Source organism: Seriola aureovittata, chromosome 1 (genome assembly GCF_021018895.1).
Source record: "Seriola aureovittata isolate HTS-2021-v1 ecotype China chromosome 1, ASM2101889v1, whole genome shotgun sequence".
NCBI lineage: Eukaryota > Metazoa > Chordata > Actinopteri > Carangiformes > Carangidae > Seriola > Seriola aureovittata.
Window position 1 is genome coordinate 21,397,172 of NC_079364.1, and position 15,339 is coordinate 21,412,510.

The 15,339-nt window shown below is 42.5% G+C and overlaps 1 protein-coding gene and 1 long non-coding RNA gene across 3 annotated transcripts in view; one reads left to right on the forward strand and one right to left on the reverse strand.

Moving 5' to 3' along the window:
* Positions 1 to 15,339, forward strand: part of LOC130167450 (MAM domain-containing glycosylphosphatidylinositol anchor protein 1) — a 184,345-nt gene that overhangs the window by 18,571 nt on the left and 150,435 nt on the right. The window contains exons 1-2 of one of the 2 annotated variants that reach the window (XM_056373673.1): positions 2,716 to 3,232; positions 4,582 to 4,671. In XM_056373673.1, coding sequence (XP_056229648.1) covers positions 4,605 to 4,671 — 67 coding nt within the window. In that variant the 5' untranslated portion in view covers positions 2,716 to 3,232; positions 4,582 to 4,604. Of the gene's footprint in view, positions 1 to 2,715; positions 3,233 to 4,581; positions 4,672 to 15,339 lie in introns of those variants that run through there. The other variant, XM_056373664.1, reaches the window with a different exon arrangement.
* LOC130167463 (uncharacterized) lies at positions 1,324 to 4,116 on the reverse strand. Its single transcript, XR_008827294.1, has 2 exons — positions 3,975 to 4,116; positions 1,324 to 2,721 (listed from the first exon to the last, which is right to left on the reverse strand). It is a non-coding gene; the product is annotated as an uncharacterized LOC130167463 (long non-coding RNA).

Consider the following 15,339-nt stretch of genomic DNA (forward strand, 5'->3'; position numbering starts at 1 on the left):
TTTGGTGCCACCAGCATCAACATCTTTAAATTTATTATAAGACGCTCTAAAGCCTAAAGAAGTGGACTCCCCAAGTTTTCAGGCTGTTGCCAACATAAAAGAAACAGTTTTACATCATTGGTACACTGATGTGAGAGAAAATGATTTGGGATATTTTAATTCTAGTAAATTTGTTTCAAACTCTGATGTGAGGTTAATTAACATTGCATGTCTGGGCAGAACTAATCACTCGGTGTAGGCATTCAGAGTACAGTCGCACAGACCACTTTGAAGTTCAACATCAGAGGCTTCGACAGCCTTCAGATTGTAGATAGATGGACATTTGACTGGAGGGTTGCTAGTTCTAATCCCAGGCAGTTGAACAGAATAACAGAATGAGAAATGCTTGGCGCTGCCTCCACTATCGAGGTGCGCTTGAACGATGCACATAACCTGCAGCTGCACCTGTGGATCTGGTCAACAGCTCACCTGTAGAAAGCTGTGTCTCTGCTGGACAGACCTGCTCGCTCGCTCACTCTGTATGTATGTCTTTGTGTGTGTCTGTGTGTGTGTGTGTGTGTGTGTGTGTGTGTGTGTGTGTGTGTGTGTGTGTGTGTGTGTGTGTGTGTGTGTGTGTGTGTGTGTGTGTGTGTGTGTGTGCATACAAGATGAAACTTTTTATTGAATCATCATATCAAAAACGACAGGAAAACTTTTGTAATACAAACTTAAGAGTGAGGACAGATACTTACAGGTTCATGGTCTCTTCCTGCTTTACATTCAGATACTGGCGGAGGTAAATGGTCTGTGGGACACTAATGTTGCATTATGTGCTGGGATTATGCTGTAAGCCTATAATGGATTGCAACTGCATGGTATTTAGTGATATTTTGCTGCTATAGGCCTATACTGCCGGGGGACTTCCCATAATGCACCAGGCTCCTCTCTTCTCTCCGTCTCCGTCTGTATGCATTCATACCCCATTAATACATGTTACTTACTTGGCTTCTTCTCTCTATCGTGGTTTAGTGCTTTCTTGTCTCTCTCCTCTCCTCCTTTCTCCACAGCTGTAGAGTCTGCATCTGTGACTGCTGCTCACCACCCACTGCTACAATAATTATTATGAGTCTTTCTGTCGTTATTATTGTTATTATTATTATTACACATCTATATGTGGAACTGTGCTGTGTTCTCTGTCCTTCTGCTCTCTCTCTGGCTTCCTCTCTCCCTGTTGGAAAGTTCTCCTGAACTTTCCAATACATCCATTATCCTGAAACTGCAAAATCCACCTGTTCAGTACTTCAAGCAGACTAAAGCAAACATGAACCAGATACGCATAAATCCTCAAGGTCAAAATCTGGATTTATTTCTTTGTCACACAGAAGTATTTGAATAAGGAAAACTAGCCATGCATTAAATGAGTTGGACAAAATGAAACTGGACAGTTCAATATCTTTCTGTTTTCAAGGATTCAACCATAATCCTCATGACTACACCGACTGCTGTGCTAAAGTTTTTTATTATTTCTAGTAGTAACTTTCTCTTTACGAAGACATTCTTTCTTCAACATCTTGTTATTATCACCCACTCTTTGTGTAACTAGATAAAGAGACATTTTGTTCTTAACAGATATGGGTAAAAACAAAAATAAAGAAAGAAAGAAATATATATCATCACATAATTAAACAACCTTTTTTTTTTAAAATTAAGACAGTAATCCTTATGAAAAAAAGTAACATATAACAACTGCACTGCATGTATAAATAAAGGCACTGAATATCCAGATCCAATATAACAGATTGCTTGCTCTACTCTGATAAACAGGCTGTTTGATATTTTAAGTGTTTGCTTCACTCTATCCAGCTGCACACAGAGTCACCGCTTTGTGATGAACCAGCATCTCTCGTGGAGAGGCCAGAAATACAAGGGCCCTTTACAAAGGACGCTGATTTCAGACCCCATCAACACACACACACACACACACACACACACACACACACACACACACACACACACACACACACACACATCCCGATATTAGTGATGAGCTGAAACACGCCCCCACGTGGCCACAATGGGAAGTAAAAATCGCCGGCAAAGGAGTGGAGAAATACATAAGAGGGGAGAAGTACGGCTCCTAATATGTGTGTGTGAGAGAGAGATAAGATAGGAGAGAGAGAGAGACGGGGGGGTCAACAGTCAGTCTGTTTTTGCTGTCATAAATAATTGGTCCACGGAGCCCCTCCATTAGGCCTAAAACTTTGGGAGCCTCCTTTCACTTCTAATTGGCACAGGCGGATCGGTGGCACCGCAGCTGGCGAACTCCATCATAGAGTGGACAATAGAGAGGAACACGAAAACCAACGCCACTCCTCCTCTGACTCCTGGAAGAAACCTTGCCGAACCCGAAACAGTTGAAACCTGTTTTCAGAGAGACTGGGAGAGCGGGAGGTGAGAATGAGTGGAGTGAAGCACCGCTGCTCTTTTTGACAACCTGTTCAGTACGGAGCTGTGAGGCTTGAGCGCATCTCTGTGTAATCCTCTGTCCTCCCTCCCCTCCCTCTCTCCATCCTTCCATACCTCTCTCTCTCCCTCTTCGCAGACAGGGGCGGTCGTTCTCAGTCTGCGCACATATTCCACTTGGCCGGCATCACTTGGAGTCCACAGACACAGCGCTGATTGAACGAGCGGAGAGAAGCTCATTTTCAGAGCGCATGATTGTGTTAGAGGGGCTTCACTACACTGTTACCAGAGAGAGAGAGAGAGAGATAGAGAGAGAGAGAGAGAGAGACAGTTAAGCCACTTCAACCACGCCTTTAAGAGTAAATAATCCACAACAGAGGAGACTGGGTGCACAGGATTTTGCCCAAATAGCCTTGCTTGAGTTTTTTCAAAGGGAAAGTGCTTTTATTTTCATCTTTGGGAAGAGGGACTCTGTGGAATCGAGCAGCGGTGAGATTGCGCTGCCAGCTTTTCTGTGCGTAAAATAAAAGTTTAACACACCAAGGAGATTATTTGAGAGGTCGGGGGAGCTTTGCAAACTCCACATTACACTCTCCGGGAATTGTAAAGCTCATATCGGACGCCCACTGGAGGAGGATATATAACTTTTCAACACGTCTTTGTTTTGTGGAGAGGCTTGGGTGACTGGTCGGTCTAACGGAGAGCGGAGGAATCCTCTTCGCTTTGCCGGGAGGAGTGCGCGCAGCGCTGGGTAGCAGACAGACCCAAAGGACGGCACATCGGAGACAAGGTAGAGACGTGACAGGGATTACGTGCCTAGAGAGACCGCATTTTGTTTTATTTTTTTTTGTCAGCGTTATCTTATTTATCTATTTACTTTCCATCTCGCCCGGGTGCGTGATTTGCCCGTAAAAATGAAATGTTCATTTGAGGACGTCTAAAAATACAGGCAGTATTTAATTTAACTCTGTTCTACATCAGTGCCAAAGTTGATCTATCCTTGCTCTACTTGCAGTTAATTTGCGTCACCGGTCATACTGACAATTTGGGTTTACCTTTCTTTCATTTGCACAGGCCTGTCTCTTTTTTTTTTTTTTTTTTTATGTAAGCAATAAAACAGATGTGCTGGGCTACTGCACGCCAATAGGCTATAAGTCAAAGGCAGCGCATCCTGACATTAATTCAGGTATTAACTCGCACGCATTGTAAAATTGAAACTTTGATCACGGTGCGCTCTATAATGCAGCCTGTCAATGCAGCTGACTCAGAGCCATCATACGAATAAAAGGGCTAGACGTCGGAGGAAATCCTCTTGTTCGGTCAGACGAGTCGCGTCAGAGGGTCCATTAGCCCCTGACTCCAGCTGCGTTTCATCCTCTCTCTTCAGGTTTTCCACAGGTTATCAATTGCGCAGAGAAATAACACCAGCACGTGATCACAGATGAATATTACAACAGCAATGCTACATTTTAAAGAACAAATATCAACACAAACAAAAAAAAAGTGGTATTTTAAAATGGAAGTCGACTTACCACCCTCTATACTGCAGGGACACTGTAATAATTGTATTGATCTGAAGGAAAGGCTGTGTGTTTGTGTGTGTGTGTGTGTGTGTGTGTGTGTGTGTGTGTGTGTGTGTGTGTGTGTTTGAGGTCCAAAGTGCACCCCACTTGTTGTAGCCGATGTCCTCCGTGAATACTGCAGTCTAATCCTCAGTCCTGGCTGCACCTGCCCCCCATCCACCCCACCCCCCTGTGTGTCAGTGAGGAGGAAGTTTAGTCACGTTAGACAGCAGACAATCCTGTCAATCTCCAATTCTCTAACGCACACAGCCCTGTGTGTAAGCTTCTTATAATCCACGATTTGTGATTGAATTACCCGCCCTTTAAGTTGAATGAAACGATGTAGGCTGTGCAGCGGGGGCTAAATTGCTCTGTAATATTATTTTCACGGCTTAAGGGGTTGGAGGAGACATTGCTGAACATGAAAACACAATTGAAAGTATCCCTTCTTCCTTTTGGATAACAATCACCCAGCTGTCGCCTCCTGTTTGTCCCATACATTTGCAGGCCGTTCCCCTGTGTGCCTCTGTTTTCACCTCTCTCATTCTCTTTCTCCGTCTCTCTCTCTCTCTCTCAGGTTATGACGGAACTGAGCTGAACATGGAGCTTTTCTGGATTTTCTTATTTTCTAGTGTCTATCCTCTTGCCTGGGGCCAAGGAGTTTACGGTAGGAACGTGATATTTACTAATGTATTCCTATTATTACGTCAATGCGTACTTTATTAGTGCAGGCTGACTGAGTTCCATTGCAGCAGCGATGTTAATTTGTTCAATTATTAGTCCATAACCTTAATTAAGGGCTTCTCTGTGCCGCGTATTGTCAGCCTTACAGTAGCTGCGACGCACTAATAGGAGGCAGTAGGCTATAATAACTGTCTTTTAAACTACTGCAAGAATAGCTTCAGGGAGATCGACAGCAAATTAACTTGTAAAGGAGATATTACTTCTTAGAAGTCACAGGAGGCGGCTGGGAAAACATCCAGCTATGAGGTGAGGGGGAAACCCACCTCCTGCAAATCCACTCTCATTCCATTTTTAGGCTGATCTGAATCTTTATGGTGAAATTCACAGATTAACTAACCACTGTGCCCAATGCTTGCTGCACTCTCTGTCTCTCTCTCTCTCTCACACACACACACACACACACACACACACACACACACACACTCACACACACACACACACAGACCGAAACACACAAACACAACAGGTTTCAGCTGGAGGATGAGACTGGCAGAGCTCTCTGAAACGTGGCCCGTCTTTGTCAGGTTAAACAGGACAGTCACACTGTGCTTTTGAGGATAAAGCAGAGATTTGTCCCCTCTTAAGGCTGTCTCACTGTACTACAAAGGCTCGGTTTCTTTAGCTACAGGCGCCTGGCCAGATATGCATCCTCCCGTCCCTTCAGGCAAGGCATACACACAAACTGAACTGTCAGCTTTGATACTTTGATTCTGATGTTTGAAGGCATGTGGCAGCCATTGAAAACAAGGTCTGTTTAGTCATAGTAGCGCAGAGTGCTGTTGTCATAAGCAATCCCATAGCCTGCTTTCACTCTGAGAAACGCTGACAATCTGTCTTTTGCTGAAGCACATAGGCACATAGTCCTTGCTAACTAATCAAGCTTGTACCACTCGAATACTTCACTCTGCCACTGACCTGTCAGTATTAGTGTAAATTATAACCGTCTCTCAGCTCGAAAATCAACTCTCACATCTTTGCTTATGTAATTTGACCAGCAGTTGACACAATTTAAATGACTATATTGATGCCTTTGTAAACGGAGCAGTGTCTGTGTGTGCAGTACTGGATCAGTTCAGAAGACGTTCTTTTTTTTTTTTCTGCCATCTGTTTTTATAGGAAATATTAAACATGATCTTACAATGATAAAGGTCCTACTTGGGTCTTTGGCACATCATTTACACTTATCTGGGATCATTTGTTACCTGCAGGTGTAGGCCGTACTCGTGATGATGAATCTAGGATTTACCATATGTCTGTTTTGAACACACTGACATGTTCCTTTCAAAATATTTCCAGCTTACATGTATTAGATATTTTCAAACATAACAGTTTTAAAAATACATTGTATCCAGAACTTTCAACTTACTTTCAATGCCAGTGGTCATTTTGTTGGCGTGTGTGTTCGTTTATTCAATCATGGAGTGACTTTTCTGATCTAGTTATGCTGTCCTGCAGAAGGCTCACATTTCCAGTTTGCCCTTGTGCATTCTTGTCCTCATTTTTTTTTTTTTATAATAACCATATGAAACAGTTTTGGGTTCTCTACAGGGTGATATACTGATTGTCGTGAAGAGTTTGTGCTTGTGTGCCTCATGGGCTCTGTCACAAATATGCACTGGGTCGAAGCAGATAGGTATGCAGTCAGTGCCAGTCCTGGAGGTTTAAGTGATATTTTGTTTTTCTTTCTTTCTATCTATATATATATATATATATATATATATATATGTGTGTGTGTGTGTGTGTGTGTGTATATACGTATTTTTTTTCTTTTTTTTTTCTTCAGTGTTATAGGTTATTTGTCTTGTGTTCAACAGCCGCGTTTCAATCTCAGCTGAGGGCAGAAAAGTCCCAAAGCTTTGTGGGAATGCCAGCATTCACAGGCCCCACATTCCCAGGTGGACTGTGTGGTGGTGGTGCTCAGCTGTGCGTACCTGTGTAGCAACTGTTTCATGTAGGTAAATCATCATCACTTAAAAAGAGCCATTCAGACAGAACAAATTGTTTCACAATTTGCACAATTGCAGTAAACAACACGAGTAAGGAAGATCGGGGAGAGAGCCAACGAGTTTGGCACGTTCGCTCGCTGTGTATGCAGATATGCATAAAATGGTTTCCCTCACTTTGGAATTGTTTAGCACTTGCTGTAGCAGACAGATGCGACTCAATGTCCATCGGGAGCCGAACGGTGAAAGCGTGCCTGATTGATGTCAGCACTTTGGACGGCTGTGAGGTTCATTTACTGTAGCCTTCTCTGGGGTGTGTTTGGATGAGTGCATTTTCTTTTTTTTTTGTCAGCTCATGTCTGTGTGTCAAGTGTATGTGAGTGTGTTTTTATGTGCAAAATGCATGCATGAATATGTAGTGTGTGTGTGTGTGTGTATATGTGTGTGTGCGTACATGCGTGATTGGGACGTGTTTCTGCGGCACAGACACTTTCCTTCCCACTGCAACAGTTTGCTGGCTCAGCAGGGACTTGTGGATCAGTCACTGTTTCTCCTGCAGCACTGTAGTATTGATTGTACTTCTGTGAATTCTGATAGGCTGTCAAAAAGCTTGTAAAACCTGTCCATCAAACGGCAATTGGACAGAGAGGTGCACTGACGACTGATGCTGTAATGCTGTACTTCAGTGAAAGAAGGGAAAGCTGCACACCATATGTTTTTTGCCACAGTAAGCTTTGTTAAGTAAGTTGATTAACATAATTTTATCCTAAGTCTCTCTTCTCCTCTCCTCTCCTCCTCTGTCCTCTCCTCTCCTCTCCTCTTGGGATAAGCTTTTTATATGCATCTGCGCACGCTGATCACAAACACCGTTGCATACATATGCAGTGATTTTCAAGTTTCATTTAATCTGGACACACTGTAATCCTAGGCATTACAAGCATGATGTGGCATTCACATGCGCCAACTCCACATACTTAAGGATTAGGGGAGGTTCTAAAAATTTAAAGACCGTTGGCAGGATGTGACTTCTCATCTGAAGGGCTCAACAGTTACGACACCAAAACAGACAAAGTGTAGCATAGACAGTGTACCTCCATCTTTGTGTCGCTGCGTCGCATCACACTCTGTGAAGCAACAGAGTTCACAGGGACACCAAATTATTGATTGCTTGACAAAGTCACACAAAACCATTAGCTGGTGCTGTAGATGGAATCCAAACTGCATTAGCCTTCAATATGATTCATCATTATCTGCTTGTTAACAGGAAATTTAATGAACTTAAATCAATGATTTTACTTTACAGAGTTCTTTTTTTTTTTTTAGATTTGAGCAAGGGCTTTGCAGCAGCAGAAGAGCTGAGGCCTTGCCACTGGCCATAGAACAAAGCACTACAAGAGATGCAGAAAATGAAAAAAGTTTAATATGCCTAAATTGCGCACAAATTTAACATCACTTTGAAGATTTTGCCCAAGGAAGAATGAAAGGCTTGGAATACATTGCAAGTTTTTTTATTTGCAGTCTGTCTGTGTGTAGACGAACACCCAACATTTGAGCATCGTCTTAATGTGGAACTTTACTCGCTGCAGTGCATTAGCCCGCCATGGCGCATGTGGCGGTGACCTAGAAAGAGATCATTCCAGGTTTAACTGGCCTGGTCACTAGTCTCCCCTGTGACTTTAACCCTTCCCCTCCCCACATCAGCACTTCTTGTGTGTGTCTCTTTTACGTCTCTTGCTGCTGAGTTTATTTCGGATGCTGAATATTGCCCTTTTCTAATAAGCATCCATAATTTATTGTTGGCTCTAAGGGAATGGAGGAGGAGAGGGTAGAGGGGAGACGATGATAAGAAGAGAATAAAGCATTAAACTGGAGATGATGATAACCTTTTACCTCCCACAATCTGACACCTATATCCTCCTCCTACGCTTTACATCTTTGTGGGTGCGGACACACACACACACACACACACACACACACACACACACACACACACACACACACACACACACACACACACAGTCTTGGACATTACATTGACTTACATTAAATTGCTTTTTGTCCGCATAAGGAAGACAAGTCCCCACAATGTGACTGTGTAAACAGATGTAGGTTCCCACAACATGAGTAATTCCAGGAGCGCACACACACACACACACACACACACACACACACACACGTTTACTGTTGTTACTTTTAGGGAAATTACATAGACTTGTATTCTTTTCTTCGAGACTTACCCTAACCTTAACTACTAACCCCAAAATAAGCTTTTTCCCAATTGAGGACATCGTTTTTGGCCCTAATTACCTGGTCTTTAGTTTGGAACTGTCCCCGAAAGTAACTTAAGTCAGACACACACACACACCACACACACACACACGTTTACTGTTGTTACTTTTAGGGAAATTACATAGACTTGTATTCTTTTCTTCGAGACTTACCCTAACCTTAACTACTAACCCCAAAATAAGCTTTTTCCCAATTGAGGACATCGTTTTTGTCCCTAATTACCTGGTCTTTAGTTTGGAACTGTCCCCGAAAGTAACTTAAGTCAGACACACACACACACACACACACACACACACACACACCCCAAAAACACGCAAACACACATATCTCTTTCAGTAATGTCAGTGATTGTTGAGTGACCTTTCCCTCTGTTATGTTTAGCTAAAGTCCTTGGAATTCAATTAATGGTGCTCAAACAGTTTTTCCAACTGTCCAAATGGAAACGAGATAGATGGATAGAAAGATACAAAGATAGATGGATGGATAGATAGATAGAAATCCTCTCTAGCATTTCTCTGCAGCTGCTCAACACTGAAAGGAGACATAAGAAGCAGGTCAATATTTGGCCAGAAAATTTCAGTGGTTTGTTTGCACGCTCGATTATGGTGTAGAGTGCGAGACAATTAGGGGAGCTATTCTTTGCACAGACCAGATAGGAGATAATGGGCTGGCAGAGTTGGAGAGCTGATGAATGTTGGCAAGTGTCTTTTTTGTTTGTGATAGATATCAGATTCTCCGTCGCTCACCACAATTAACAATTTAAAGTTTAGATGTAAAATGCTTCACCTATTTGTAGAGACTGGTGGTATCTGCTTGTTTACTCTCCTCCTCTTTGTCTCCTTGTCCCTCCCTCTCTTTGTGTCTGTCTCTAATCATCTGTCAGTGTCTCTGATCCTATCCCTTCTGCTAAAAATTTTAGTGCACATGGTGCTTTAATTATCTCCTCTTGCTCTCATTTTTTTCTCATGGTAACTAGGTCCATTGTGCAGAAGTGTAGCCCTTGCTGCCTTAATGTTAAAGGAGTCGTACCTTGAGAACATTCACATACACAATACACTACGCAACCTCCTTGTTTTGATGCTTACTCAGCTCATTCTTTGCCACTGTTTTGCCCTCAATCCAACTCTCTTCTCCTCTCCTCCTCTCTTCTCCTCTCCCCTCCTCTCCTCTCCTCCTCTCTCCTCCTCTCCTCTCCTCCTCTCTTCTCCTTTCCTTTCCTCTCTTCTCCTCTCCTCTCCATTTTGCTGTTTTTTTTCTGTATGGCTGACTGGATATTAAAGCCTGACAACATTTCTATTAACCTACAGGTCAGCAGCAGAGCCATAGGCCTATGGCCAAAGTGATATGTTGACTATGGTTTACACTAGCCTCACTACCTGGGGGTAAAGGATAAGAGTACTAAGACAATGTCTTGAGAGATGTGATTTATCACCCTGCCTCCCACCAGTTACACTCTTAGCCCGGGGTGGGCACAAGGCAGCAGGTAGAGGTGGGCAGTCTGGCACAGTAGGGCCTCACAGTAGGAGATATAGTAATACCTCCTTAGAAAGCATAGTTGGGATTACTTTTATTTGTGTGTGAATATATGTGTTTACACTGAGGTGTAAGCTGTCTTCCTGCCTCTTACATCTGTCTCATCAGTTCTTGTGTTGGGCGGTTGCTCCTCTCCTTTTTTTTTTTAAAGAACAGTTCATTTTTGCTTAAAGACTTAATTTTATAATAATTTATGAAGAATAACTATAATAATTTAGTCTTGCATAGCCAGACCTATGTCCACAGTACTGTGGCTACACTCATTATCATTCTGCTATTGAGGAAAAAATGCTCTGGCTTGTTTTGGTGGCACATTTGCATGTGGGCGATCTCTGTCATTAAGATGGCTAATTCCCTGCAAAGAAAATTGCCACAAAGAATAGTAAAAGACAAATGTTGACTAAATCTTCATCAAAACCTTCCATTTTCTGTGTGTAGGTTGCTAGCTCCAAGGTTGTTGTGTATTGTAGTGAACGTGTTTTTAAATGTTGACAGGCCGGTCGAGGAGGAGGAGAACCCCTTGTGAGACACGTGGCCAATCACAGGTTTATACCCACAGCTTACATCTGATGAGTTCCTTTTAATTTAAAGGAATAGTTTGACAAGCTTATTTGCTTTCTGGCAGAGAGTTATATGAGACCACTGTCATATCTGTACAATAAATATGAATCTGGAGGTGGCAGCTAGTTAGCTTAGTTTAGCATGGATACTGGAAACGAGGAAACAGCTAGCCTAATTAAAATGCTATATCTCATTTGATATTATTTCTTGACTAGTACCAATAACTTTCTGAAGTCCCTGCTGGTTGCCTGGCAACTGCTCCCAGCCAAGAAATTACCATTTATATACTTACCAAAGTGGAGATCAAATGTGTTAATTAGTAAGCTTTAGAGGCACTGGCAGATATTTTGTTTTTTCAAAACTTTGGTCAGAGCCATGCTAGCTGTTTCCCTCTGTTTTAAGTCTTTGAGCTAAGCTAAGCTAACTAGCTGCTGGCTCCAGCTACATATTTATTGGAAAGACATTTTTTTGTACACACGAGTAATGCCAATTTTCTCCAACCCTTACCATAACCCTAACACTCACCAAGCATATTTTCTAAATTGTCAAACAATTTCTTTAGGAGTTAAATTTTATTTAAATAATTAACAAATTGCCGTCAGAAAGCACCGTTCATATTTGACATTTATCTTATCTTGACTGTTGCCTGTCAACCTTTACTAATGCACACTTTGAAACAACTTGACTCACTATCCTCTGTATTTATTGTGCATAAATAAAACTAGATTTACAGACTAATAAAATGTTATAGCTAGAAGTTTGATGAGGAGGAGTGAAATGAGAATCACTACAGGCTCCAGAAGCAATTGTGTCTACGCTGAAGTGCCGACAGAATTATTCAAATTTTTGGCCCACAGATCATCACGTCACCTTCCTTCTACCTTTTTATTTGTATTTCTTTGTTCCCGTCGTTGTCTTTCGATCTCTCTCAGGTGATGATTTTCTTGTTCATGCAGATCACATCCACGCACAATCACACACATGACAGCCCACACACGAATTTTCACATGTACATACCAACATGCACGTGCACAAACATCTCTCACTGTATTTACCTTTCGCTGAACTCATAGATCATTACCTCACTCTCACCCACTCTCCTCTCTCTGAACTGGGATCTTAGTCAGTGTCACACACATACACAGTAATAGCACATGTGCCCACACACACACACACACACACACACACACACACACACACACACACACACACGCATGCGCACACACATACCTTTGGATGAGATTCGTCCAGAGCGTAACAGGACGACGTGGGTGCCCTGTGGGCAGGAAAAACTGTCAGGGGAAACTTCACTTTTCTCCTCTGTACTCCAGTCACTCTGTCAGACAATATCAAGCAGCTTTTACTGGCTCCGCTTCAGGAGGGGATATACACATATGTGTGTCTGTGCTGTGTGCAATTTTTGAAATTCATTTAGAGCACCTTAATATTTTAACATACTGTACTAGAGACTATAATGACAAAGCTGTTGGAGAGTAGGTGTGTTTTGTTAAGGGCAGCTTTGTTTTTAGTGTATGTGGGGCCTGATTTTGGTGTCTTGAGAGTGAACGAATAAGGGCTTATAGTGTGTGTGTATGTGCGTGTGTGTTGATGTGTGTGCATTCGCGTGCATAGATGTGAGAGGGAGGGAACATTTGGCATCTAACTTATTCATGAAGGCGACAGGACGGTTGTGAACGGCGGTGAGAACATGGCTTACATCAGAGACCGTCTGCCTCCTCCTGCACTTCTTTCACACTTCCACTCTCCTTCTTCCTCGCTCGCTTCTCTTTCACCCTCATCTCCTTTGTCTTCCGCACTCATTTCTTCCTTTTGGATTCATTTCTTTTTTCTTTTACTTTTCATGTGAATTTGTCAGGGTATAATTTTAGCGTCTATTTCAAAGCCATTATGTCAATATTTTTTATGTGATTATAGCAACTCTCAAATTACTCTGGTGGAGTTTTTGTTTGTAGAAAATGAGACAGTTGCAGTGAAATAGGTTTAAATGTTTATTGCTTTTAGTGTTGCATTGCTGTCTGCCACAGTGTCTTTTTTGTTACCACCACTGGGGGGTGTTGAAGTTCGAACTGTTTAAATGTAACAATATGAATTTGAGTTGCACCATGATTGGCTTCCAAACTAGTTGTGATGTCGCAAAATCATGCTTGTACATGTCTTAACTCAGATTGAAGGTGGGTACGGATGAATGTGATAACGGCCTTCTAGTGTCACTTAACACAATGGAGATCAAACATCCAAGTAAAGTAACAAGAAACAAAACACAATGAGTGAAGGGAGTCTAGCAAATCATCGTAAAATCATGTCAAGCTTGTTTACTTTTTTACTTTTTACTTTAAAGTGTACTGTTTTAAAATATGACTAAACTAAACTACAAAGTTAAATAGTCAGTTTTAAAGTCTTCCTATGAGATATGAAAATACAAATCAAATCCAGTTAACAACCATGACTTATCTTAACATGTATTTAAGAAACACAGCAAGTCTTTAGCATTTATGTTTTCTTCAAACCACAAGAGAGAATAGAATAATAGTTGATACAGTGCATGTGTAGGAAACCTTATTTCCATTAGTGTTAGTCAGACGTTTAAATGAGTGTTGCTGTGATTTATATTTTTACAGTGTTTTGTATTCAGATATTTTGACAACCCTTGTCTCTTGGCATGGGCACGCTCTGCCAGTATTTAGGTGTAAATCTCCTCAGGGAGCTTTAAAATATTTTGCAGTATTGTTGACTCACACCAAGCAAATGGTGGGGTTTCACACAGTGTGCAAAGTGCCATGCATACAGGAAGCTGTTCCCGCTGCCTGTCGCTGCCTGCAGCACAGACATATATTGATCTGTCACTTCATAGGAAACCTGCACATAGCTACTGCCTGCCTGGGAAAACCTTATACACAGATGATCTGACTTAAAGAGTTGCAGACACAAACACACACACACACACACACACTCTCACACACACTCACACACACACACACAAACTTAAAGCTGCACTTTTTGAGGCTGCTCCTCCCACATATGTTCTGCCTTTCCCTGTGGTGTGCGCTGAAAACCCTCAAACAACAACAAAACAACCACAACTGCTGGAGTTGGCCGTGTCCAACTCAACTTTCTGACAGCAGGAAGGAATCAACACTGGAAATCTATCTTCTGCTCCTACACACGTCTGGCCTCAATAATTCAGCGATGCGTGCTGCTCGGAGATCTCGCCCTCTCCCTCTCTCAGTAGCTCTCGCTCGCTCTCTGAGACTTGCTCTTCCTCCGTGGCAAAACCCCCCCCACCCCCCCCGCTCATGACGGTTTTAGTAAAATTTTCTGGCACTTTTAATGTTTGAGATTTTAGCCTGCTGCTCTCACACTTTCTCATCTTTCTCCATGCATCCCGGCAGGCTCAGAGGAGATGGGGTATAATCTGTCGGATATGTTGAAACGTCCCCATGTTGTCAGTGTAGCAATTTACCTGCCACCGGCTCCACGTCCTGATCCCTCTCCTCCTCCTCCCCCTCCCTCATTCTGTCTTTACCCGTCTACTAAACTTTTACCTGTCAAAAAAGATGTTCCTGTCATCTTTCTCTCGCCCCTTCTTGTCTCATCTCTCTGATCCTCTTTTCCTTCCCAGCCATCCACATAGCCACACTTAACGTCAAATAAAATGTACACATTCTCTATTTCACATCCTCTTTCCACCCTAATTCTCTCCCTTCATCCGAACCTTTTCAACAGATACGTCCCATCACTTTCCCTCCTCGTTTACCCATTCCCTTCTTTCCCCACTATCCTTTCTTTTCTTTCTATCCAGCATCTCTCTCCTCCAAAGCCCTGTCATCCTCCTGCTATCATATGCCGATTTGGTGGCAAGCATCCACCCACCTCTCCACACACAGCATATATAGGACATAGCGCACACTGTCATTGAAAACCGCAGACAGGCTTCGGGAAGCAGGGGTGGAGGGGCTGACACTGGGGAGCAAGTAGACAGCCTGGGCAAGCAGCAACCTCAGCAAAAGAGCGCAGAGGGAAAGGTGCATCATGAGGAGTGGTGGTTTTATTTGGGTGGAAGTAGGTAAAACAAACAGGAGACTGAACTGAAACGATTCCTTTCATTGTGAATTAAATGAAATGCCTGTCATATTAATTGAAGAGAAGTGTTGTAACCCTGGCGTAGATTTGTTACCCACAGAAAAATAAAACAAAATTTTCTGAGCTTGTTGCCTAGTTCCTACAAAGCCTCCATAACACTGTAG